The following is a 25893-nucleotide window of genomic DNA, read 5'->3' as shown; positions in this document are numbered from 1 at the left end:
AAAAAAATAAATAAATAAAAAAAAAAACAATCCACGCAACGTAATAAATATGCAAATTTCCCAAGTATATCATATTCTCGTAATAATTACAACACTGGTGTACACATTCTCTCATTATAATATACTCGGAAGAGAGCTTAGCTTCGTGATACTGCAGCGCGCTATTAGAGGATCCAGTGGGATACGTCAAGATCACAAAACCCCTTAACTTAGCACACACAGGAATATACGCTCGCGGTGCCGAGCCATCCCTGGATTGTAGCAGCATTAACTCATCCTGCATAGTCCAAAGTACAAATATAGAGATATTTGTACGTACGATGTACTGGAAAAGCAGAAGGGCATGATGAGGCTTTCATGGAACGTGAGCCTCGCGCTCTTTTATCCAACAATGCACCTGTGGGAGTGTGTTATACATCGATATAGCGGTGTATCGGAGAGCCAAGCCATCCATAATGTTGTCCAACGCTGCACAGACACCGGTGCAAGCACACAGACTGGAGCACACATCCCGTCACCTCGTCGCCCTCGTTCCCAAGAAATAATTAGATTTTCCATCATCGGGAAAATTACCGCGAAGCCAATTACACCGCAGGACGCGTACACGCATCAGGATTAGGGCTATGTATTAAGGCTTCGTGCTAAATTGAACCGCTCTCTTTTCGTTCACTCGAATAACGATGCTCCATTATTTTGTTTTAGATAAATATCATCGTGGACGGAGGATGATGCTGTGGGAGGACAAAAGGTCGATTTATTTTCGAGAAGGAAAAATAAACGAGGAGCTTCGCAATCGAATATTGCATTTGGATCAATTTCTGGTGGAACCGGGACCAGGCACGTGGGCGTCGTCTTCGCCGAATCTTTGAGTTCCTGATTCCTTAAATTGAACATTCGAGGAGTGGATTTCACGAGTTTCTTCGATGATCCCACTCCGGAGGATCCGGGACTCTAATTTTCGAGTTGTCAGAGCTCAGACAGTTTCGAACTTTGGAGGGGACCTCGCAAAATTCGTGGAATATTTTGTCCAGCGAAATCGTTGGGCAGCCACACATTGGACACATTCTCAGTACAAATAATGAACGACGTTAATCGACGAGCGTATTAAATTTTTAGTCATTGCGTCGGTAATTAGAATTTACCAACTGTTCGTTCGACATCGTTTTACCTAATGTCCAAATTCGTTAAATAACATCCCGTAGGCAACTCCAACCGTAAACATATTACTAATGACCTTTTAAACTGAAATATTGATTTACAGTTCACTGAACGTTTTCGATCTAATTGTTGGTCACATGAATTCCATAAAATTCCATAAATTGCGAATAACTGTGGAATGAAACACCAGCGGGACGAGAATTTTTTTTCTTCCTGCTGCGTTCCGATCGTCCTTTTTCTCACTCGTTTCTCTCTCGGCTTTTCAGCGTGTAGTATCAGACTCGGCTGGATAACTGGACGCTTAGTAAATTGCGGATATATCCTGTGCAATTTGTCGCTAAGTGGCGAACTTAATAATCCCCTATTAATTATCGACATACAATTAAATCTAAACTGTGACTGTCGTCGGGAGGAGACAAAAACAAATGGAGTGCGAATGGGGAGTGAGAATTCTCAGGGAATTAGGTCAACGTTTGCGCGGACAGTGGCGAGGTCGTTAGAATTATTAGACCGATTTCAAACGATTTTTTTTTCTTTTTTTTTTTTTTTGTATTAGTGAAATCCACGGAGCTCTGATACATTTCACTGGAAATAATAGTGGAAAAAAGTCTAATTTAGAGGCCCCTAGGATCGTATTTTTCGCCAGAGTCGTCGACGGTAAAGTCACATCTCGCTCAATTCGAGTTGATTTTTCGCAGGAGTGCAACGTGACGAGAATTTTTTCCATTGACAAAAAAATCTTCAGAAAGCGTTCCGGCGAAATGTGAATTCTCTCATATTGGCAACTAGCGAACGACTTTGGCGAATTGAACGTTCGATTTAACCTTTCATTCACGAGTAAAAAAGTTCTTTCCTCCGGCAATCCAATTTTTTGTAGCTTGACTATCAGTGACGTCAAAGCTTTTGTACGTGTTCCTCGTTCAACTGTCCCCGATGCGAAAAGCTTCGGGGTATATTATACATCGATAACCATCTCGAAAAGATGAGGTAGAGAGCAGAGAAGCGCGATGAAATGGATTTGCCTGCTCTTGCTCTCGTTTCCTCTCATCGCATTTGGGTAATTATCGACGTCATCCTGCGGAGCCCATAAAGGACCACCGAGTGAGGTCATTTTGTGGTCAAAGGCGATTATGCACGTGTGTACGTCTATGCTCTATATTACGGTGCAGCCTTTCAGAGGAACCGTACACGATAACGTGCTCGCAAGGGAGACGAAAACTACCCGGACTTCGAAGCTGCTGCTGGCTTTGCTTACGTTGATGAAGGAAAACCGCGATTGTGGCTTACCTTCGAAACCTCAACTCCAATAGTTTCTTACCCAGATTTAAACACGCCAACGCATAAAGTAGATACAACTTTAACACTCGAACCACCCGTTTTGCTCTACGCGCATGTCTCGCTACAAAAATCCTTGTACAAACTCGTAAATCACTTTGCCTTTTCTTACTCCTCTAACTTTCCTAATCTTCGGGGATTGTTTGAGCCTGAAATTGTGTCTGGACTGCTGATTTTTGCGAAACCGTTGCGAGCTTTCTCCTGGCATTGTGAACGGTCAAATAAATTTTTACACGAAAAAAACTTTCAAAATCTAGAAATTGAACGTAAACACGACAAATATTCGTAATCGATTTTCCCCACGTTTTCGCTTCTTCCATTGCCCCTAGTGCAAAGAGTCATATTTTCAGAACAATGATTTTGAGTTTTTTAGAAAAAATTTTACAAGTTTCCTTCGAGAATCACTGACTATCGGTGCAAAAATTCAGCAAGGAAGCTCAAACATTTATAAATCTATTCGGTTCTGAAAGTTGCCTCGAAAAACAGGATTTTAGTCTACAAAGTAGCGTTTTAAAAAGTGAGAATCTTTGAAACGTCCAATTATTCATCATCGAATGATGAATTATTATTTTTTTATTTATATTTTGAATAAATTTCTTTTATGATTTTTTTTAAATTATGCATTATTACTCTCTATCTGAATTTCGAATGATTGCCTCGTGGGCTACGCAGGGAAGAGAAGTTTGGGTTTTGCGGACAATCAACGAATTTGAAAGTTTTGTTTTAAACGAATCGCCAAGTTGAAGCAGTTTAATATTTCGTTGGGGCTCGATCGTACAATATTGTGAAATTAATCAAATTTACGTGAGCACTGCGTTTCCAGAAATTTCTGATATTTTGAAAGTTTTGACGAAAACCGATGAAAATTCACATGCTCAACAAAGTTAGTATCGAACTAATAACAACGAAGGGCGAATAACAATATTAGGTTTCTATCGGTTTTTCATTAAACGTAGAATGCGTGGGTGTAGCCGTAAATAACAACGAAAATAGATACCCTCGTGTTCATGGATGGCGAACTAAAAAAAACTTGAAAGCTCGACGAAGCCCTTTGGCGTGGGTTTCATACGTTTCCCCTGGTCTGACGGCTCGACATTATAACTCAATTTTAACTCCATTGGCAATTTAATAACAAGATACTTGTCCATTAGTCCCTCGCCAACTCCCTCGCTACGAAACGCGCAGTTTCCCGTGCATTGCAACTTCCCCTTCGATGTTTTATTCCTGTTTGCTCGTGGGGGCACATACGAAAGATTCTCTAGCTGAATCAATTAACAAGGAACTAGTTAAGGCCAATTTCATTTTTCATGCTGCCATATACTGCCTACCTAAATGCTTAAATTCGCGTCGCGTAACAATATTTAAAAGAGAAAAATGTTAAAAGTAATAGTGAAATGAAAAATGGAGAAATAACTCGAGTGATAATAAATGACGAAACAAATTTGACGTTGGAGAAATCGAATCGGTCGCTTACTCAATTAAAAATTGCTCACGAACATTGTTTTTTCAACGTTCGACAATTTAATATGGAAGCACAGTGCGTATAGCATTTCAACGAATGAATAAAACGTCAAATCAATTGAATTATTAGCGCAACAACAAATTTCAATAAACTCAAAAATTCAGCGCCCTTTGACTCGATCATGACGATAAACCAATTTTCTGTATTTTCCAGACTTTCCAACTGTTTTCACGAGCATTCGGTGCGTTGGAGGATCAAACAGAGATGTCACCGGGCTGTAAGCGTGACTCGGACGAACGTGGCTGGTATGCAAAAACCAATTTTGGCGCGCCATTCCCTGGACGAGGATCCGATGCGAATGGAGTTGTGCAGGATCGAATTTTCCAAGCTTTTTTCTCCGCGAAGGTCGACGAGAGTCGGTGACGAAATAGCGGACGAATATTTCAAGCTGTCGAACGACGAGCCTCCAAAAAACCAAGTACGAAGAAACTTCAATTCTCGTTTCCGAAGCGGAGCGCAACATTTTTGCAAATGAGGGGTCCGCAAATGGCTGAGTTTGACTCCAAACTATCACGCTGAATCGTTGGCTCACGTGAGAATTTTTCGTGCAAACAGGGCATAAGAAACAAAGCGTTTTTTTTAGTTCCCGAGAATTGGAGTTAATTGCGTTTTCACGTTGCATGATACAAGAGTGCTGAATTATGCAGGATTATCCGAGTGTTTGTGGAGCCTGACACGTTGGGTGTTGTCGCGAATGTACGGAGCATTACATATTCTCTGTGGGCCGAACGCGAACTGCGGCACGAATTCGCAGGTTAAATTTGAGCTACAATTGAATTACGACAATGTCAATTAGTGTGTTGTGGGCTCGTGGTCTTCAAGGCCGCTCGTGTACACAGTTATGTGTCTGGCCAAGAACAGATGCAGCGTCACAACCTGTTGAGCAATTCAAACACTTGAATATGTTTACCAGCTTCTTTTTTGCTTTTTATTCCGCCTCGTGGTGCTATAATAGGAGGAAACATGAAAGCTTTTTGAGCTCTTTCAACAGAGAGTTTTATCAAATGTCGTGCGCAGGCGACAGGCCAAAGTCACGAATCAACTGTACTGCTGAAGACGTGTACGATCGTAAATTCCGAGTGTTAATGCAGCTCCGACGTCGAGAGACTCGACGTACTGTTTCGTGTGCGATATTTCTCTTGTGCCTTTGTATACTTGTATATAAGGACGTTTGCTTTATGGGCTTTTCTACTCGAAATCGATGAAAGAATGTTTTCAAATGTTTCGTCAAAAATCATCTTCTCGATCTCTCGTACGAAAGTTTTCTCGATTCATTGTCTGAATGGAATTTCAGATCGAACCACGAGCCTTCGTTTCGATCGATGGAGTTTGTTTTTAACAGTGGAAAGACTCAAAATTCTTGGTGAAATGAGAGGAGAGACTCGATGATCGAGGCAAGAATAATCCATTCAATATTCTCTCGTATTATTCAGTCTCGAAGAGGTAGAAAAAATCTGAATAAAACGTGCTGCAGGGTTGCTCACAATTCGACGATTCGTCTCGAGAACGCCCATGTATGAGGAAACAGCAGTGGCCCACGAAACTAATGTCTCTTCTCAAAGGTGTTGTACGTCGTTTAAATTTTGAATGACCTGCCAGTTAAGCCCTTGCATTTATGGCCCAACCTGTTGAACTTTCAGAGCTTTTCATATTTGTAAAGCACACACACACACACACACACGATTTCATCGTGAATCCTTTCGTGTTTGTTTTCCTTTTTCTGGGGATTCTTGACGGTTCGACAACTCAGGTTTGCTTCGTCATATGAAATTTCGAGAGGAAAGCAAAAACGATAGTTTTTGGGGTTTCAGATATTGAAGCTGAGAGCTCTCAAACTTTTCGGGGGTGTTGAATTGCTGAAAAGCTGTTTTTCTTTGATTTATTCGAATCTTCAATTTGTAGGGATTTGATCGAATTCGGAGGTCGTGCCTGGTTTGAATAGTAATGCTTTGAATGGGAAATAATTCGATGAGTTCACTGGTCAAGTTGAGCCATTTCGTTGCCTGCAGAAAAATGGTCCATACTTTCCTCTTCGGTTTCTGACGCTTTTATCTCGAAAAAAGCGGAAGGCAATGGAGCACCCTCGAAAAGGGAAGTGCATATCAGTCAATGTCAAACGTTCATTTGACTAAAAGTGTTGAATTCCAGCTCTCGGACAGCTTCAATCGTTCTGGATGAAATGAATTATTCTCCTCTCCCGAAAGGGGCTTTTTGCGATGGAAATTTCTTCTCGATACGTAATTTTTTGTCAGTTCCAAGCGAGTCTAAAAGTAGTCTGAGGAATTGGCTGAAAATAGGTTCGATATGATAAAAGTATCAACTTTTGAGACGACGGGAATTCCTTATTGAGAAAACTGTCTGCTTTCCGGTAATCCGCCTCGCTTTCACTTGTCAAAGTATAGTCTGGAGAGCTCGAGCTTTTGTTGTTATACTGTCCTGAGCCGAGTTCTTTCCTATCGGCACTGATTGACTTCCGGTTGAGCGTGCGGACCCTCCGGGGCGCAAACAAGTGCTTTCGTTCGGGGACTCTGTTTTCGTGGCAGAAAATCGAGGGAAAGAGAGAGAGAAGGATTATCGGATAAGTTTCGTCACCGCAGACCGGAAGCTTTGACGTCATTTTTCCGTGACCGAGAACAGAGACGAAAGAGTGAGCGCAGGATTTGAGGAAGGGAAACGTCGTCGTATCGTTCGTTCGTCGTAGCTCCGATGATGCTGCGAGTTCTAGAAGAAATAAAATTTCACGTCGTTCAACAACCATCAAATTATCTGCTGTTTCCTCGCTTTTTCTTGCCGCTTCTTTCCCTCATCCTCTTCATATCTTCCCTCGATTTATTCCCCTCGCAACTATCAGACCTTCATATATCGATGCGGGTGACCGAGGGCATCGAGAGCCACGGCGGAGAAGTGACGAGAAGAAAAATCGACAACGGAATCGTAAACCTCTCGAAGTTCATGACCGAGCGCTCGGCCCAGAGCTTTATTTTTTTCTCGGTACCAGGCAAATAATTCGGAGTTTCGTCCCCTTCGTTCCAACCGCATTGATCGAAGTAAACACAACCCCCGGTGCGGTCGCTTCCCTCGGGAGATAAGCCATTCCGGGCCGCGCCCAATTCCACTCTAAACGATTCCTTCCTCCTTCGTTCTCACGGGTACACACTTTTTACGGCGAAGCCGGTCGGTCAACGTTCGCTTTTGGCGTGTGCTCGGTCCATCGACTCGTGATGAAAACTATGCCACGAATATTTCAACCCCTCGCGGTCAATTTTTATTTCTATATTCCTTGCAGCCAATGAAATGAAGTAACTTTAGGAAAAAATAATGAAAATGCCACCCGAAGACTCCCCGTTCCTACAAACTTTTCCTTTTATTTCTCCATTAAAAAGTTATTGAGCTCATTCCTGTGCCTGACGTTGCTGCTAATAATATCCCTCCCCAACCACTAAATCGAAAGTTCCAAATGCTTTTGAGATCCGCGGCACAAATTACTGGGCCCCAATTCGAAGAAACTTCGAAGAACTGTTTTTTTTTTCTATGAGCGAAATACTTTGCTGAATTCCGAACAAATTTGTCCTGAAATCCTCCCTCCGGTGCTCGAATAACCAAACATTATGTCACGATCCGATGAAGTTTCTGCTAAATCATCTTCAATGACGAAACGTTTCAACGAACTAATATGAAAATAAACATTTGTGATTTTGTTTATGATATTCCATTGACGAGGCTCGTCAATTGTGTGCTTTCGCATCGGGTATCGAATGAATGACTCCCGCTCCGTTCAGCCGAAGATGAAAACTCGATTATTGGATTTTTATTAGGGCCAATAAAAAATGATTTTTCCCTCTCATTTACGCTCCGATAATTCCATTGTTATTTGCTTCAAGTTATTCTCAGCTTATCCTCCTCGCTCTTCGGAATAATATTTGACTAACCAATTTCCATCCAACTATTTGTAATCTCGTGCCACGATATCTCACGAAAATGCAAAATTCCAAGCCTCAGATTAACTCCACAGAAAATTCCACGCCAAAGTTCCAGCTTCGAATGACCCATTTTTGTTGACTGATACATTTTTTAACGAGCTATCGTCGTTAAACGATTGATCATTTTTATCGTTCGACATAGAATCTCGGTGTAGGTGAAATTTCCGCTTCGGATATTGATAACATAAGAATTGAAGCCTGTATTTGGACGCTCGCCTCGCTACTCGCTTCGTGAAACGTGATCCGTAATATCATGCTCTGGTTCGGGTGATATAAATTTTCCGCATCTGCGAGCATTCGCGCGGTATACGCACGGATAATCTCTGGCTCTGGCGCATCAATAAATATACGGGAATAAAATTTTTTAAAAAGAAGGAAAAATTATGGCGAGGGAGGATCCAGTCGAGAATTGTCAAATCCATATTTCTATTTTTATCCTGCTCTTCGTCAATAACGCAATCGCTTTTAAATAGCGAAATAGCAATGAATCCAGCGCAAATATATGTGTGTAAATATTCATTCGACATAACCGAATCGGTGAATAAACGCTCGGATAAATTCTGTCGAAGCTCCACAAACGCGCGACTGCATTCGCCTTCCACGTTTATGCGATGTTTTTATAACGCTGTTAACCCAAATTCTATTGTTTCACTCATTTCAACACGATTTCCAAATCATAATATGCCCGTTGAAAGATGAGTTACGAATTGTTTGATGGAAACAATAATCCCCATCGTGTAATTCGGAATATAAATTCATGCAAAAATCGAAGTTTGCTTTTCGTTCGGTGAATTACCTGCAAGCGAATAATGTTACGATCCGTTTTTTTTATTCGATTTTATGTAAAGGCTTCGAACGCTGCCAATGGAGAATGAAAAATTATTCAAAGAACTTTTGTTAATCAGTTTTCGCTCGTGATGCAAATTAATTGGGATTTTTTGGTTTCTAAAGCAAACGTCGGTATTGAAAATGTTTCAATGTTAATTCGAATCAGACTGGCTACGTACGGCTCAGAAAATATGCAATCAATCACGTAACTAACGAGCAGATTTTTAATGCATTCTTTTTCCACAGAGGCACGGCGAATTCGAAAACTCTCGCCAGACATTTTGGGGGTCGTGAATTCGGAGGAGAAAGCCCTCGGATGTGACGACGAAATTATTCGGTCATCGTTATTGTTCTCTCACCGACGCCCGACCGCTGTTACAGGGCTTTGTTAACAAAGAAGCTGAAATCCCCTTGCTGACTCGGCGTCTATTTACTCTGTGAGTACAAAGATCCCAAAATGTGGACAGAAATTTCGGTAACGTGAAGAATCAACTGACTGTGAAGAACGCACGGTCAGCGTCGTTCCAAATTTTACAGATTTTACAACGTTCCCGAAAAATATAAATAGAATGCTAAAAAAAATGGTTTTTTAATATTCCGTAGGAAAATTGAATTGTGCGTATAAACTCGATTATTCTGCGAGCCCAATTTACCTCCGAAAATTCAATAAAGTCGAAAGTCGATTCGCGGCTATAAAAATTAATTTCATGACAATATAAAATTTCAGGCCATCAACCGTCATCATTATTCACGTTTGTAATGAACGTCCAATGAGAAAAGTTGATTGATAACGATTAAAACGTACCTGAGTATCCGCGCGGTGGTGAATCAACATCCAGCGAGAAACTCGCGCAGCCACCCTCGCTCATCAGTATGCCGGAATCGACAGACATCGATCAATCGAACAGCCGCTGCTGGAATCACCACAGATTCCCTCCCGCCTCCCCTACTGGTCTCTACATGTGGTCAGCTTGGTATCGCCCGGTCCTGCATTAAACAAAAGACGAATAAACGATTTGTAAGTATGTGATCAACGGGCGCTCGCGACGATCCGTTTTTATTTTCAGATGCTTCGAGTCCGTTGTAGAAAAAATGGTTCAAAAGGGCTCTGGGACATCGCATTGTTGCCAATTGTCGTGTCCCATTCTCTGGACTCGAAAAAATCGGATTTTCTTTCGAACTTCGAGCCCACGATGGAAACTTGATTTGACATTTTAAAGGTGGCAAAGTTTTTTTTTGTTTTTTTATGGAGCGGCCCATAGAAAGTTGTACGTTTGACGTATCAACGCTTGAACCAGCACGAGAAAAATTTTATTTTCGATTTTCATTTATAACGAAATATTTGAAAAAGTCCAACTACGGAAAACGAGCATATTTTTAGGCATTTTTTCCAATGTTTTTTTCACGAGAATAATAACTGCGATTATGAGACTGCTCCATCAGTTTGATCTGCGTTTTTTGAGGGCCGATAAGCCCAGTAGAGATGTTTTCATCGCTTTATTCCTGCCGTATAAAAGCTTGTTCGTTAATCGGATGAATTTGTGGTTTTTTCGGTGATCGGTTTTCGCTAGTCCACCCCTCCGGGGCTCGATGCCATCGTATAAAAAAGAAAATCAAGTGAAAATGGGAGTAGAAAAGTATTTCAATTACGGCGAGCGGAATTAAAATCTCGATAAACCAATCGTGAGCCAAGAATCGAGCTGCTTAACCATTTTTTCAAAAGCCGCAGCTTCGCTCGATAAAATTTCGTTCGTCGCGAAAGAAAAAACAAGGTACGCGTCGGAGACGCGGGGCATCCCTCGCGACATGGCAGACAAGATTATCGAGTAGATTTACCCGTCGTAGGGCTACTTTCACCCTTCATCGGTACACACATCCTGGACATCGCGACACTTCCCAGTGGACGGGCTAAATCTCTTGGAATCTTTTTTCTCCCACAGAGACAAGAATTTCTTCGACGAATTCTTCTCGACATATCGAGTGCGAACATCGCTCCATTCTTTCCGATAGAATGCTATTCCATATTCTATAAATTCCGACCTCTTATCACGGAATAACATGAAAATGTGAGAATTTATCGACTCCTTTTTTCATCTCAACCCCCTGCCTCTCTTCGCCGAAGTAAAATGGGACAAAAGACTCCCTCGGACGTCGAGAATGTTATTGTCAACCATTGAGTAATTTCGCTTTAAAAATAGTCTTTACAAATGAACGGAAATGTTCCAAATGGAAGAAAAATTCCATCAATTTTTCGCATAATCGTGGACAAAACGCACGAAAACGAATTTTCGTTCTAAACACTAAAAATCCGATGAAACGATGAGAAGAGATGAAGTCACAATTAGGTCACGCAAATGTGAGGGCATAAATTGGAATTTGGGAGCAAGCACATTTGCCCGATGGAGACGCGCGAGGATGAAAAAAAACCGCGAGCTTCGCGCGCGTCGATTCATTCGTCGCTGGTAGATTCAGTATCGGGAATCCGTAACGAATAACGAGGGTTACATTTCGCGAAAGCTGCTCGCCGAGTTCGGTAATTAAAAGAAGAACGTCAATGGAATTTGAAAAAAGGGGGAGAGCTCTGGCTTTCCGGGCTTTCATTTGGGCCGAGGCCAAGGCCACGAATGACCAAATATTTCGATTACCCGATAGAGAATCTCGCGGAAGGTTCACACATTCAAAAGAATCTTTTTATATGCACGAAATAAGCGGAATTAAAAAACATTTCCTCGCCCCGTCCTCGCTGTGCTAGCGTTCAAACCAAATAATCAATCCTTCGTTCAAGAATCGAACCTCCTCTTTAATAACCAATGAAGAGACAAGCTGCAAAATTCACTCAAAACAATCTCAGAGCATTAAGCATTTTCAGCTGAAGCGAACTCGCAAATAATTCGTAAGCAAAGGGCAAATAACCCGGAACTCCTTCTCAGAATTCAACCGTGTCAATAGCAAGATGCACAGCCACGTAAACAGTTGACAGATCAGTTGTTGGTTCGAGGTAAATTTCGAGTGGAGAGTTTTGCGGCGATTTGTTATCCATAGAAACAAATATCGTTCATTTTAATGAACGCACGTATTTGGAGAGCGCAAAGTTTCAGCGGCTGTATTGAACAGCGAGCATTTCAATGATCATTTTGGAGTTGGGATTTAATGCTTCAGCCCTTTGGGCAGAGAGTACGAAAACGTAAGAGTTTTGGGGAGTTTGGGGGCTCATTCAGCACGCTCGTTGCTTCATACGTTTTATTGCAAAGTTCCTACGAACTCGCCGACTAATCCGACCAGCTTCATCAGCTCATTTTTACGTAAATTGTGTGTATGTGTGTGTGAGTACTTTTCTGTACAATTCGACTCCGTCGTTATTACCGATCGTTGAAGCAGGTGGGATTCTTTGTGGTAAACTGTATTCAAACTGCGTTGTAAAAGCTTCCATTTGCCGAAATCCGAGCTCGCTCCTCGCATAAATGTTTCGACAGCGCGACATTGCTTTTCCGGAGACATTTCCAAGACCCAAAGTACTGCATTGGGATTGGAATTTCCGGATTGATTTTCCCCACAATTCTTCCAATCTACTCATGGAAAATGAAAACTTCTCGTAGGGAAAAAAGGAAAGGGAAACTGCCACGAGCATCGCAAACGCTGGAACGAGACATTCCGTTTTGACGATCTGCTCAGTCTTTTTTTTTGTTTCATACGAATATCGAATTACTATTATTATCGTTGTACTGTCGGTTTGCACACGTTCGAGGCTTTTGTTCATGCTTCGTGTTAATTTTGTTTCATTGTGTGTGCTCGAAACATTCGCAGTTGCATTTTGATATCGAAATTCTGAAATAATTGGACGGGCAACTGATGCTTTATTGGGCTGAAAATGGCAGCTGAGCTTTTGAATCGCATCCGCACGAGAGCTCGATCGAGCTCATCATTAGAAGGATCAACAAATAGTCCTCCCTGTCGAACATCTTTTTCTATTTTCTGCCCTGGCATTTTTCAATCCCCACTGTGACACGTGACACAGGTCATTATCGTTTATTCCCGAGAATCCATATTTTTTCCTTCGCTTTTTTGCCCCCCGTCCTCGTCCCGTTCCGATAACTCTGCCCGGAAAATTGCGCGCGATAAGTCAAACGCGGTCAAAGTGATACGCCGGGAGCAACGTTAACGAGGAACTTGTACAACTCGCACCGCGCGCGGAGCAAAGTCATAAATTTCTCCGAGTCGCACACCGCACGCGAAAATATCGCGTGGCATTGTATTTCTTAGAGCTATCGTCTATCTCAGAGATAATGACTTTGTGTTCTCCATTCGGAGCCCCCAAACGAGCCTGAAAAAAATACGATTCGAAGGCCTGCAAACTTTTTCCGATTTCTATTGCCCGAACAGCGAATCCCGGCCAACTTTTCATCGCTATCGGCCCATTGAATAGTCTCGCGCAGAGACTGTTGTACCGCTGTAAATCTTACGGACGATACTTTTGTTTGAAAAAATCATAAAATCTTGAACGAAACGATGAAAAGTCTCTTCCGTAGCGGAATACTTTTGCGGGTCGGGAAACCATGAATTATTGAAGCATGCAGTTTTTCTTGACAGCTGAAGTTCATTTGCAAACACTCGAATCTACATTTTTCCATGCTTTTGACATTCGTTGCCGGATGATATCGAAGAATGTTGGAATTGCGCGAAATAAAGTTAGTCCCACAAGCATTCATTTGGTCTCAATTTCAATTTATGTTTCAGATCTCTCATCTGTGATATGCAAGAAAAAGTTATATCGATTCGGACGAAGCGATGAAAAAACCTCAAAATTTGACATTTCGATTTATTTCTTTGTTTTTTTTTTTCGTACTTCGAATGTGCCATTTACAAAAGTCTTTCGGAGTGAAATGATTTGGTGAAAGGATACTGTGAAAGTGCTGACTCTCCGCAATGAAGAAACATTCAACTCGCGAAATCTTCGGACGTTTTCACTGTGGGAAAAATCAGAATGGAAAAAAGCGTAACAAAACGAAAGTTTTCAATTTCGCACAGTCAATGGAGATTGTGCATGTTCATGTATATTTCGACGTTCCGGAGAAAACAGGAACAAGAGAGCGTAGAATCGGTGCAGAGAAATCAGGAGCGATGCCCTCAGGGGACGCAGCATTGACGAGAGAATCGCGCGTATGTCGCTTGTTTTGCCTCACTTCGCCAATTTCAATTAACAGCCACAAAGTAGTCTGCTGGGTTCGGGGTATTGAGGCAAGCTGAACACAAAGGATATAACAAAAAATGCCTCTACCATCAGAGTAGAAATTCATTGATAACGGAAAGAGAGGGTGGCGAGCAAACCGAAACTCGTTATTCATCCTCTCGCCCCACCCCCAGTGTTTTTATCTATGCTGCGTTTCATTTTTCGAATTGTTTTTTCAAAGAGGAATATTATTTCCGCTGGCAACCTCGGGGCAATGGAATTTCACTTGCCAAATAAGCCAGTACTTCGCAGCAGACAAAAATATTTGGAATTCATCAGGAATTTGGCGAGAACAGCTGGCGAGAAAGGCTGAATGGAGAGGAAGGAAGTTAAGGATGAAAACCCTTCTGTTGCTGATGCAGAAACCTTGTTAACCCCTTTGCCAATCGTAGCCTGCAGCGAGACTCGAAGGAAAAACGTTCATCTCAAAACGTCAGCACTATCTTTTGCATGATATAAAACGTATAATCCTGTTGAATATTTCAAAATCTAAAAGCAAAAAGGCCTTGAAAATACTTTGAGATCTAGTACAAATTGTGAAGATGGGAAGAAAATCGATGGCCGAAAAATGCTTAAAAGCATAGGTAAGAGGAATCTTAAGTAGAAATCTGTCAAAATGAGGAATGGAGATGAAGAAAGCAATGGAAGAAGTAGGAGAAGAGCAAATATGGCAAAGGATAAGAGAAGGTCATACAGCAGGGGTGAAAAATACAATAAAAAGAGTAACACGAGTGAAGACGTAACAAGAAGAATCGAGATACTGCAGCGAGTATAAGATCAGGAAAAAGAATATAGGAATGGAAGAATATCGGGAGATGAGGGATCCACGAATGTAAATAAAAGAAACATGGCCGAGGACGAGGTGTGGGAATATAGGAAGGGAAAGATCCAAAGGGTGCGGGGAAAGGAAAATGTAGAAAGTGTGAGAGGGAAGAGGAAACTTTAGCACAGACTTGCGAATGCAACGAAATAGGAGCGGACATGAGGAAGGCAGAGGCAGAAGGACTAAAAAGATGGAAACAGTATGAGAAGGAGTGGAGGAGAAAATAAATCGAGCGCTAAGGAAAAATGAATAAAGAGTTGTGTAAGTAGTGAGAGGATATGAATGGATGATGAAAAATGAAAAGAATAGAAAAGATACGAAAAGGAAAAAGAATCCAGTAAGTAAGCGAGAATTTTGTAAATGGGGGGGGGGGGGGGGCTATGTAAAAACCGGTAAGGTTATACTTGGAAATAAACTACTATAATACTACTTTGAGACGAAAGATAAAGAAATTTTGATCCAAACAAACGTTTCGTTGTGCGGAGTTGATTAACACAAGAATTTAATTCGAGTTGTACAATCTCGTTGTCTCTTTTAATTTAATGAAACTTGTCACTCATTTTCAAACTCGTTTCTCGGATCTCGTCTTTTCGCAAAGATAATAAAACGTTAATACAATGGGGGCGTATGAAAGAATGAAAAAGTATGTAAACCATCGCTCCGCATAGTTTCCCCTACAGTAATTCGCAAGTTTCCATTTAAAAAAGATTTTCGTCTCTCTAAAGACAAATTCTTTTAATTACGTTAGAGCTTCGTTGGTCATCCAGAACTCGAGTGATCTCATAACTCCGAGCTCTTCGCGGTGCTTCGTAACGCAGCGCCAGCAGCGAAGAAGCTGCTGTAACGCGGCCCAGGTCGTCGGGTTATTCGAAGCTTGGCGAAGGGAATTCGTGCAAAGCGTTGGAGCAGGCCTCCGCGGACGAGGAGAAACAGAGCTCACGTTGGTATCTCAGCTATGAAGAGCGTTGGGCGAAGCAAAGCCGCGCGTTTCGTCGGTATCGTTTTTGTTATGAATGGCGATGTATCGAAAGGGCGGCGGAATAAGAAAAGCAGCGGTTCGCGGTTGACTTCGCCGATCGATGACGCTTCTCGCCCTTTTACCGTCTCGCGTTGTCGCGCCGCCAACGGTGTCGTCAAGATCGAGGGAGGCAGGCAGGGAAGAAAGAGCATAGAGAATGAAAAGTGGAGTGTCGGGGGGCTTGGGCGACCACCCACTCGCAAAAAGGAAACGCGCGCGCTCCTGTTTTACTCTTTTCCTCTCTCTCTCTCGCGTCTCTTGTAAGATGAGTCCGGTCTTCGCCAGAGTAAAAGTTCGAGTTCGACGTCGAAATGCCCGGGAGACGAGAAAGTGAACCGAGCATGTACACGCGGCTTTCGCAGCAGCCTCCCAATGCACAGGGGAAAGAAAGAGGCGGGGATGATACAGCCGAGCCTAAAAAACTCGAGCTGCTCGTGCTACGACCCTCGCGAAAGCGCTTTGAGAGATTTTCAACGAGAAATTCATACGCCTCGATGATCCGGGGCTTCCCGCATTTTTTCCTCCCTCGCTTCCTTTCCCCCCCGCTTCAAACTCCGCAATCGTTCTCGTTTCTTCTTTAGGTCAAATCTTCAACTCCGCGCGCGCCCGCGGTGTGAATTCCGAGTATCGCAATCACGAAAACTTCATTTTTTGACCTCTCTGACGTTGAGATGATCCCAAAGGAAAAACTTGGAAGGATCAATCGTCGATTCGTCACTTTATTTTTCTCCACGTCAATCGTTACTAATTATGGTCTTTCGAATCGAAGTTACAAACTGAAATGAAATCTGGGAACAAATGAGAAATTCTCTATCTCTTGAACTAACTTAAAATTTTGGTATAAAATGAAACATTTTCAAGTCCGGAGCTGAGTCAGAGTCTTATGTATCGTCCCGTATTTCGGCCCCCCTCGTCGCTCTTTTCGCCCAGTCCTTATTTATCGAGAGTCCTCGCCGCCCAGGGGTTTAAGCTCGATCGATTTTCGACGTTCTATGACCACGATATTAACCTCACGATCGAGTATTAAAGCCCGCAGAGCGAGGTAAAGAAAAAGCTGACGGAAGAGAGAGCTTTATTAGTGGAGCTTTGGGTCCAATCCTTCTGAACTTTCCATACACAGATATCCGCGCATGTGCGCGTTAAAGTCGCTCTTTCTTTTGTTATTTCTCTTCTTTTATATATTTACTTTTTCAAGGGTTTCTGCTACTCGGAACGTATGGTTTTGCGCGAAACCGAGGGATGATATTGTGCGAAAGGTGGTTTCGCGTGCGTGTCTAATTCGGTGAAGCACTTTTTGGGCGCTCTTCCGCCAGACCGGAAGCGGACCAAAGAGATAGAAATAAAACAGCGTTACTTGGGGCGCAGAGGAGTGAAACTCTCGACGCGATGTAACTATCTCATTTTCCGCACGAAATACTCTGCTCGTATTCGTGAAAACCTCGACGGCATGCCGCGTCGCTGCGGTCGCAGACATTTCCTTTCCTTTATTTCCTGCCTCGCATAACGTCCCCATTTTTTTCTCAGCTTTCCATCAACGTAGCAAGTAAAAAGTATTTTGCACAAAGTTAACTTCAAAACCGTGTTCATACGAGACGAGCGCATTGTTTTTATGGGAATTTCATTTGGACTTGATCCACTCAGTCGTGCGATTAATTCGCTTTGAATTTTTTTTATTTTTTCATTGTTTGTCGAGATATCAAATCAATGAACTTGGCAACTTTTCGAGCAAAGAGCACAAAGTGACTGTTGACACGAACTCTTTGAGAGTTTTTCTTCATTTTGATACTTGACTGAATAACAAAGAAAGGCAAAATGCCTCATCCGTATTAAGCTTGAAATATTCACTTGAATTACTCTATCTGCTCGAGGGAAATTTTCCGCGCGAACAGCGCGCGGCGAACGTTACTCAATTTTTCCTGTCTTTCATTCTCTATCTTATCAAGATCTTGTAATTTGTTTCACGTCGTATCTCCTGCTTCATTTCTTATTCATGATGGACAGGCTAAAATTGGAGTCTCAAGAAATAAGGTTCGGTGAGAACGTTTATTCCTTTTCTGGTCTACCATACAAATGAATGATTAATTAAGTCTCTTCACCATTTCAGATGTCGGAAAATTCTCTCCCTCGAGCCGGATCTACCACGTTATTGAGATGGCCGAAAGCTGCAATCTCGTTGACGATTATTTCGTGCCGAAAAGCGAGAAAAAACTCTCGAAAGCACATGGACAAATACGAGTGTGAATCTGAAATAAAAATCAAGTCGTTTCCGAGGCGACGACATCCGATAATGTTGAGAAAAGTACAAAGTCGCTGTGGATCCAAAAATAAAACAAAGCGCGAACGTTTAACGACGAAAATACATAAAAGATCAAACTACGACGAAGAGTAGACAAGCGGAGAATGGGAATTAATGCCAATATTGTGAGAATGGATGGCCGAAAGGAGCCGCCGAGGTTGGCGCACGTCGTCGGTGTATGTGCGTCGCGCGCAACGGTGCTTTTTCGCACACACAAGCAACGAGTTCTGGCTGGAATCAACAGTTTGCTCTATCGATTGGCCTTGTGGCCCACATGCCGCCGCGGTTCGGCACGGGGCACAGAAGTCGTGTCGAGTACAACAACGACGCGAAACGTACACAGAGATATCGTATCGCAGGAGCAGGCTTAGCCTCGAACAGAGCTCCTGGAAATATCGCGCGTACACGCCGCGCCGATAGCGCCAACTCGCGCGTCCAGTCATTGAGCTCTTGTTCCGTTTATACTTGAAACACGAAACTTTTCGTTATAAGCACACATATGAGCGCGCCCACGAGTATCACCCTCTTTGATCGTAACGGCTGCTATAAATATAAAAAGACATTAAAAGCGTCTCTAACAGTTTCGTTGTCTCGGCTCAAAATCGCCATAAACGAATGGATATAAAAAATTTACGATGAAATACGTGCGATGGTATTCGCCGTGTATCTTTCGCGTTGTACGTTTATAAAAGTCCATTATTTTGGGGCCCTCGAGCTCGAGAATACTTCTAAAAGAATTTCTCGAATAAATAAAGTAACGAAAAACTTTTGTAAATTATATGTACGTTCAACTAAATAAATAGTTGGATCGCGGTAAAAAAACACTCGATTTTTCTCACTCGTTCGATGCGTGTTATTGAAAAACTTTTTATTTACTTATATTTATGTTGTTTTTGTCTGTACTCTTGCGGACTGTTACGAGCTCTTTCCATCACTTTCGTTCCCTTTCCTAATTTCCGGTCCTGCAGAACCTGCTCTGCCTCCTTCTTCTCCAGAGTGGATCCAACTCTTTCCTGATGCTCGAACATTTGCACGAGGGCCAAGGGACACTGCAGGAACCCCGGTCCACACGACCGGCTACATTTTTACTGAATTTCCGTCCTTTGGGATCTTCGGATACTCAGCAAAAATGACTCTCGATGAGTGATCGAGCCGCGGACCTCGCCGGAGGCTTCATCATCATTGGTCTACTGAAAAACTTGAGTTTCGTTTCCTGGTTGCTTAACATCTCATTCACGAGGCTTCCGGCGAGTTCAGCGAAGTCTGCACAGTTTTCGCTTGACGACTGGATAGAACGGTTCGTGGAGTGTCACGAAATGCTAATTAATCTTCCGAAAGTGCGTTCGTATCGCCTATTTTGTAGTTCATTTATTTTAATATTAAGAAGGTCGCGTCAAAATTCACAGTGAACGTCGTGACACTTGTGCGTGCAACGTGTAATTGTGGGCATGAAAATTTAAGCGGTTTCGAAACAACAGGGCCGCGTTCGAGGATATAAAATGAACTTTTGAATGGCTCGTTCGAAGGTTTATGTTTGTTTTGAACATTAGAAGATAAAATAGTGGACAGCCTTCCATAGTTTTCCATTGACAAATAGTTGAGCTCGCGAATTCAGGATACAGAATAATATTTTTAGGTGAAAATAAATCCTCGAGATTCATTGTTTCAACATCGAGTTTCGGTTTCCATAGTGAGGAAAAGATTTGTTGAGCGGGTGGCTGGGGGAAAAAATAGAAGAGAAAAGCATAGGCGATCGATGCTAAAGCTCGAAGCTTTCGTGTGTCGTGCTACACCCTCTTTTCTGTAAACTAAAATCGGGCGCGGACCAGCGGGCATGCACGGGAGAGAAAAAACCTGCGAGACAAAGAGAGAAATAGCGGGAGCTTATTGGAGGGTGGAGGGAGAGTTGATCGAGTTTGCGACTTGCTAAATTGAATTTCACGACGCTGGAACGTGAAAAGGGCTCGTGAGGGTAACGCGCCGGGCATGGATCCTCGATTTTGCCCAGCAGGCTTTCCCCATGTGAAATATACATGGTATAAAGCACGCAAACCAGAAGAAAAAGAGTGAGGGAAGAAGAGAAAAAATAGTAAGGCACTCGAGCACGAGGAACAAGAGGCGAAATTACGGAGGGCTGATTCCCAGAAAGGTAGAGAAAAGACGAAGAGAAGCCCGATGAATTTCCGGGTTATTTGCCACGAGACTGTTACAACCCCTTCACACTGTCTCCTCCCACTTTTGTCTCGTTTTCTGCTCTGTCATACCGCATTGCAATTCGACGTCAGAAGGATCCACGTGCCCTGCGAAATCATGAGGATCGAGCCTTCTCATCTGCTAGTGTAAAATTCACCAGGGTTCGTAGCTACACACAAAATACAGTCGTTGGAACAACAAAACTAATGAAAAATATGATCATCGCAAGGTTAAGATGATGGATCAGTCGGTAATCACACCTCGAATTTTTGAAATTGAAACTCTTTGACATCGTTCGTCCGATTAAAATAATAAAAATGTCATCGTATGCAGCACGATCGCGAAAATCCGATGACATTTTTATTTTTTCGATCAGACGAACGATGTGGAAAAATTTCCTTTTCAAAATTTGCAGCTATCGCTCTCGCACTCACTGTTGTGATTACCGACTGATCCATCATCTTAAGGCAAGAGTCGCGCGACTCTATGGTCAAATGACTATTTATTAATCGTCGAAATAAAATAGGTTATAAGAAAGGTTTTCTGTATTGAATTAATCTTAGGGCAATTTGAACTATATTCGTATAAATTTATACAAGATCATATTTAATAATTTATGATTAGAAATATCTTATGATTGCTTATTTCACTCGGTTTTTCAATATCGGTTCTCTTCTCACCTGACAGTCGACAGATATCCTAGCCTCCAAACTCACCGGCTATTACGAAAAGTATACATATATGTATACATTCTTAACGTTGCCCAGTATATCGAGCCAATTCATGGCAGTCAATCTCCTGTCATTTTCTGAGTTTTCATCGAGATTACTTAAAAAATTCTCTTCGAGTGAGTCGATGGTCCTATATTTTTATAGTCACATTGGAATCTTTAAAATATAATCTATTAGGAGCAATTTTAACATAAACTATATCTAATCGCTAAGGAAATGAATTCTGCAATCACAGTGTCGGCGGGATGGGTTTCTCATAAGATGCCGTGTTATATTTCTATTTTTGATCGTAAATTTCTTGATATAATCTTCGATAACCTATTAAATCCTTTAACCATATAAAAGCTTATCACGTAAAAATTATATATAATTTAAAAATCACGAGTTCGTCTAACATCGATTGCCGCGCGACTCCTACCTTAAATATGATTAAACGAACAAAAGAGTTTCAGATCAAACTGCAGATTCGTTCTCTCCAAAAACATCGCAATCGAATGAACTCTTCCAATAACGTCAATTTTTATTTAATCAACAATTCTTTTTTCTTAGTGCACCGAACGATGCAAATATGCAGCGACATTCATGAGGGAAGCTATATTTGGACGTTCATTTATATTAATCGGTATTGCTCCACTGCCGAAAGAATTCATAGAGGGAGCTCGGTCGATCGAAATACTCGTATTCTAACGACTTTTATATTCACGACTTTTCTGGCAATTCATTCGTCCCCTAATTATACAAATTTTTAGGACACTCCGTATATGCTCGCACATAGAGCCCGCTCAGTTCTCCACTTCGACAAATCACCTCGCGCGCGCGCGCTACCGAAACAGAAACTAATATCGAGTTAGGGGATGATTATCTCGTTAGCAACGTACGTCAGCTCGAGAAACTCGCTTTCCCTCTGTAGCCTAATTTCTCCGGGAAGACACCGGGAAAACGGGAGAAAGAGATGAAGAGGAGCGGAGTGAGGTTACAAGACAAAAACAGTGGGATGGCATGGTTTTAGTCTCAAGGGATTAGATATTGTGCCCTAATTTGTAGGAAGAGGGAGCCAGCAACGTACCCTCGTCCTTACATGTGTCATTCGCCAGACTCGTGCGCGCAACTCTCCCTTTACCTTGTCTTCATTTACCAAATGAATTCTCTCCCGTTACACTCGTTTCTTATTTCTCCAAGGCGATGCCTTAAATCGATTTTTTTCCACTGTCCAAAGCCTTGCGAATGGAGGGACGAAAGGGTTCGATTTTTCTTCGTTTCGTGCATGCACTTTCATCCGGTTGAGAATTCGAGTTGGTAAAATCGAAAAATTTGGAATTTCGAGTTTTCCGAATGTCGCGGGGAACGGAAGCTCGCTTTTAACTACTAAATTACTTTTCTAGGGATTTTCGCTCGTTCATGGTGATCCGGAACAGGAAATCCGGATTTCTGGCACGATCCAAGATTATAAAAAATCTGTTTTTGTTTTCAGGTTCGCAGTGGATTTCAAATTCTTATCGGGACCCGGACCCGAAGGAAAAGTGAAGCGCAGTTACTTCTCGAGGAGCTCTCGTTACGGTTGGACAGAGCGCTTGTGCAAGCGTCGAAACGACTGGAGTAAAAAAGGATTCTCGGTGTGCTCAGAAAAGGCGTAAAAATCCAAAGGATTGTACACTCTCCTCGCTTCAGCGTGTTCGATCGCCGTGTGTACTCGCACGAGAACGATAAATCAATGATGCGTTTCGATGGGCTCAGTTTACGGGCTTAACGACCGTTTTTTACTTCGTAGCATCGCCTACTCCGACGTTCGTTAATTTTTTTGCCTCACTTTTACCGGCGGTGTTACGACCTGCTGCGGTAAGATGAATGTGTCCAGTAATGCACGGCTTGTCGATAGTAAATGAAAAATAGTTTGCAGCTCGAGCCTGCGAGGGAGCGCTTTCGAGTCATGAAATGTCGAAAAGAAAAATTTTACTCAAACCGAACTCTGGAAAATGAGCCTGCGAATAACTTCGACTCCATTTCTATCCTTTGCAGAGTTCGATCATTTTTTCCGGTGGTAGCAACCTAATGACCAAGTCCACGAACGTCAATGAATTTTGAACCCGCCCTCAAAGTATCCAGGGACCCATAGAAGTCTAATTTTGCAAGGGGATGTGCTAGAATCGTGGAGGAATAAAAAATGTCGCGTACAAAATATGCCAGCCCCGCCGAAATCTCCCTCGAGAAATATCTTATATGAAGTCCTGTGTTTTAAATGTGCCATATCGATTTTTCAACGCGAGACAATCCAATGGGAAGTAGCGATACGCCTGATAAAAGCCCGTGTAATTTCCGCTATATTTTCACCTTGTACGTGCAGCTTTATCAGTTGGACACGTTTTCAATAGTCGGGGAAAATAGGAAAGGAGGAAATATGGACTCTTTCATGTATTTGCCGAATACTTATACAACGACACGCCTTTACACACGAGCACTTTTCAATGCTCGGCTATCCAAGAAGAATATTGCGAAGCATCGATCATACAGATCCGTCTTTTCCCATTTTTTTTCTCTTTCTCTCTCTCTCTCTCTCTTTCCATTCTTATTTTCCTCTCAGTTCCTTGCGATTATAATTCATGCCTGGAGCATATAAATCGTCGTTCTTCAGTGCTCTTCACAGCCCGAGACATCGATACGACCCAACGAAACGCGTCTCGCTCCGAAAGCATTTCTCTTGTCCTCCTCTGCTGGCTCGTCGTTCTATTTTTCATTTTATGTACACGCGAGCTACAGATTAAACTGCTTTTCTCAATATTCAATCGATGTTCGTAGATTCCTTCATACTTGACAGTTGTATATCGTGAGCAATTTAACTGATTCGTTTGGAACGTGAATAAGAGTCTGGAAATATAATAATCGGCAGGAAGAATTGTTCCACGAGGATGCGTTCTATTTTTCCGGTCCTCGAGCATTGGAACATTCCAAATGAAATGAGAGATCTAGACTTTGTGCTCGTTGAACCGATTACTTGAGTACCCCGAGCTGGCTCCTCCTCTCCGCAAAATACGATCCACGCGAACGATTTAAATTTTTACAATTCCAATGATAAATCTCGTGAAAAGGTTTAATTCAATGATAAAAGCTTCCCGACGATTATGCATCAATCTCACATAATCGTCCAGTCTTTTGAACCTTCATCCAGTGCTTCTATTCGGCAGGGAGCTTCGGAGCTTTTGCAAAAGCTCAACTCTCCAATCGACTAGTGGAAGAACATACACACGAGCGTAAAGTGGGGAATGAAAAAAAAAAAAAAAAAAACGCTGAACACGAGCAGGGCTCGTGTAACGGGCTCTCCGATGCGTGCCTTTATATTCTCTCTACCGTGCACTGTCCTCTCTGTTATACGATGTAGAGGGCTTGCACTGCTTGTGTACCATTTGGCCCCTTCGTGGTGCGGTGAATAGTTGACCGTGTAGTTCCGCGAAAACATTTCCATCGAAGTATCTTCAGGGGAGCTACGTGCCGGGGTTTTAACGCCTATTCGAACGAGCCCAGCTCGTCGCTGGGCTCCCAAAGCTTTCGAGCTTCCCTATTTTATCTCACAGCCATTCTCATTCTCTTCATTTTCAATGCGTATATATATACGCGTGAGTTATTTCACGTTGAATTTTCATTTCAATACCTTGACCTCTTTCGACTCCGACCAAATATTATCACGTTTTTCATACCGAGGAGAACCGAGCCTTCGTGGCTTCGGATTATTCTGTTTAACCATTTCATTATGTTTGCTTCAGCCACTGAATTCTGAAATTTCCATCAGCGCTTAATTTTTCTTGTATTTTTCCATCGAAAAATTGAAATTCCCCTGGCGAAACTCAGCTTTTGTTCGAAATATTCGTAAAGCAAAGGTAAAACTGAATTGCAAGAGCGCGGTAGGAATTCTCGTTCATTTCCGTTGCGAGAATTCCTTCATAATTAAAAACAAATATATTTTGAAATAGCTCTCTCGATTCGAAGAATATCAATGAAAAGCTCAATATTTTTTTCAATTATTTTCATACCAAGAGCTCACTTTTTCCATTTTTTATTGAAATCATAAGTGACACAAAGCCTGCGATAAATGCCACACGAAATTCTCAAATTCCCGCTCTCGCATGACAACTTTGAAAAAACGTGCGTAGGAATTTCGTCGAATTCTGACGAGATTTGATCAACGAAAAGCTCGAATTCTTGAAAACATTGGCCAGAGTAAAATATTTTCGGCGTTTACACGCGATGAGAAGTTCTTCCGCGTTGTTATCGATAGCGCCCGAGGCGAAAGCCTCGATTCCAATTCTCCCGTTATTCCACAGTTCCGCAATCCCAAAAGCCATGCAAATTCGTAAAAACCAATGAGTCTATTTCCAAAACGTATGTAATTCAAACATCCCATTGTTATTTGTTCCAGAATCGTTGTTCCGAATTCGCAATAATGAAGGAAAAGCCAGAAAAGAGTGCCCGAAGCCCGAAGCCATTTTTCGTCGTTGTAACGTAAACGAGATAAATTGTCGCAGCCTCAAAACACGGAAGGTTGCGAAGCGAATGATTTCATCCACAATAGAACCCCTTCAAATAATAATTGGCCTTCCCTCGAATGAGAACCTCCGATTTTCGAGCCACCGCGAGATGAAAAAGCCCCTGTATGTTGTCGAGCCAGGTAACGTGCATATAAACGACGGGCAAGCTTCTTCTGGAATAGAGTCCGAGAGCCGTGGATGAACGAAAGCGTGATGGCGTATAAAAAGAAGGAAGCAACATTTATGTGTACCCTGGGCATAAGCT

The 25893-nt window shown here is 42.2% G+C and overlaps 1 protein-coding gene across 6 annotated transcripts in view; it reads right to left on the bottom strand.

The window, feature by feature from the left end:
- Nucleotides 1–25893, bottom strand: part of rsh (radish) — a 97005-nt gene that overhangs the window by 48210 nt on the left and 22902 nt on the right. For 5 of the 6 annotated variants that reach the window (XM_043427660.1, XM_043427661.1, XM_043427663.1 and 2 more), the window contains exon 2: nucleotides 9629–9810. In XM_043427660.1, the coding sequence (XP_043283595.1) occupies nucleotides 9629–9716 (88 nt within the window). In that variant the 5' untranslated portion in view covers nucleotides 9717–9810. Of the gene's footprint in view, nucleotides 1–9628; nucleotides 9811–25893 lie in introns of those variants that run through there. The other variant, XM_043427668.1, reaches the window with a different exon arrangement.

The sequence above is a fragment of the Venturia canescens genome, chromosome 9 (assembly GCF_019457755.1).
Source record: "Venturia canescens isolate UGA chromosome 9, ASM1945775v1, whole genome shotgun sequence".
NCBI classification, from domain to species: Eukaryota; Metazoa; Arthropoda; class Insecta; order Hymenoptera; family Ichneumonidae; genus Venturia; species Venturia canescens.
Note: the sequence above shows the minus strand (reverse complement) of the source record. Positions and strands in the feature narration are given on the sequence as shown.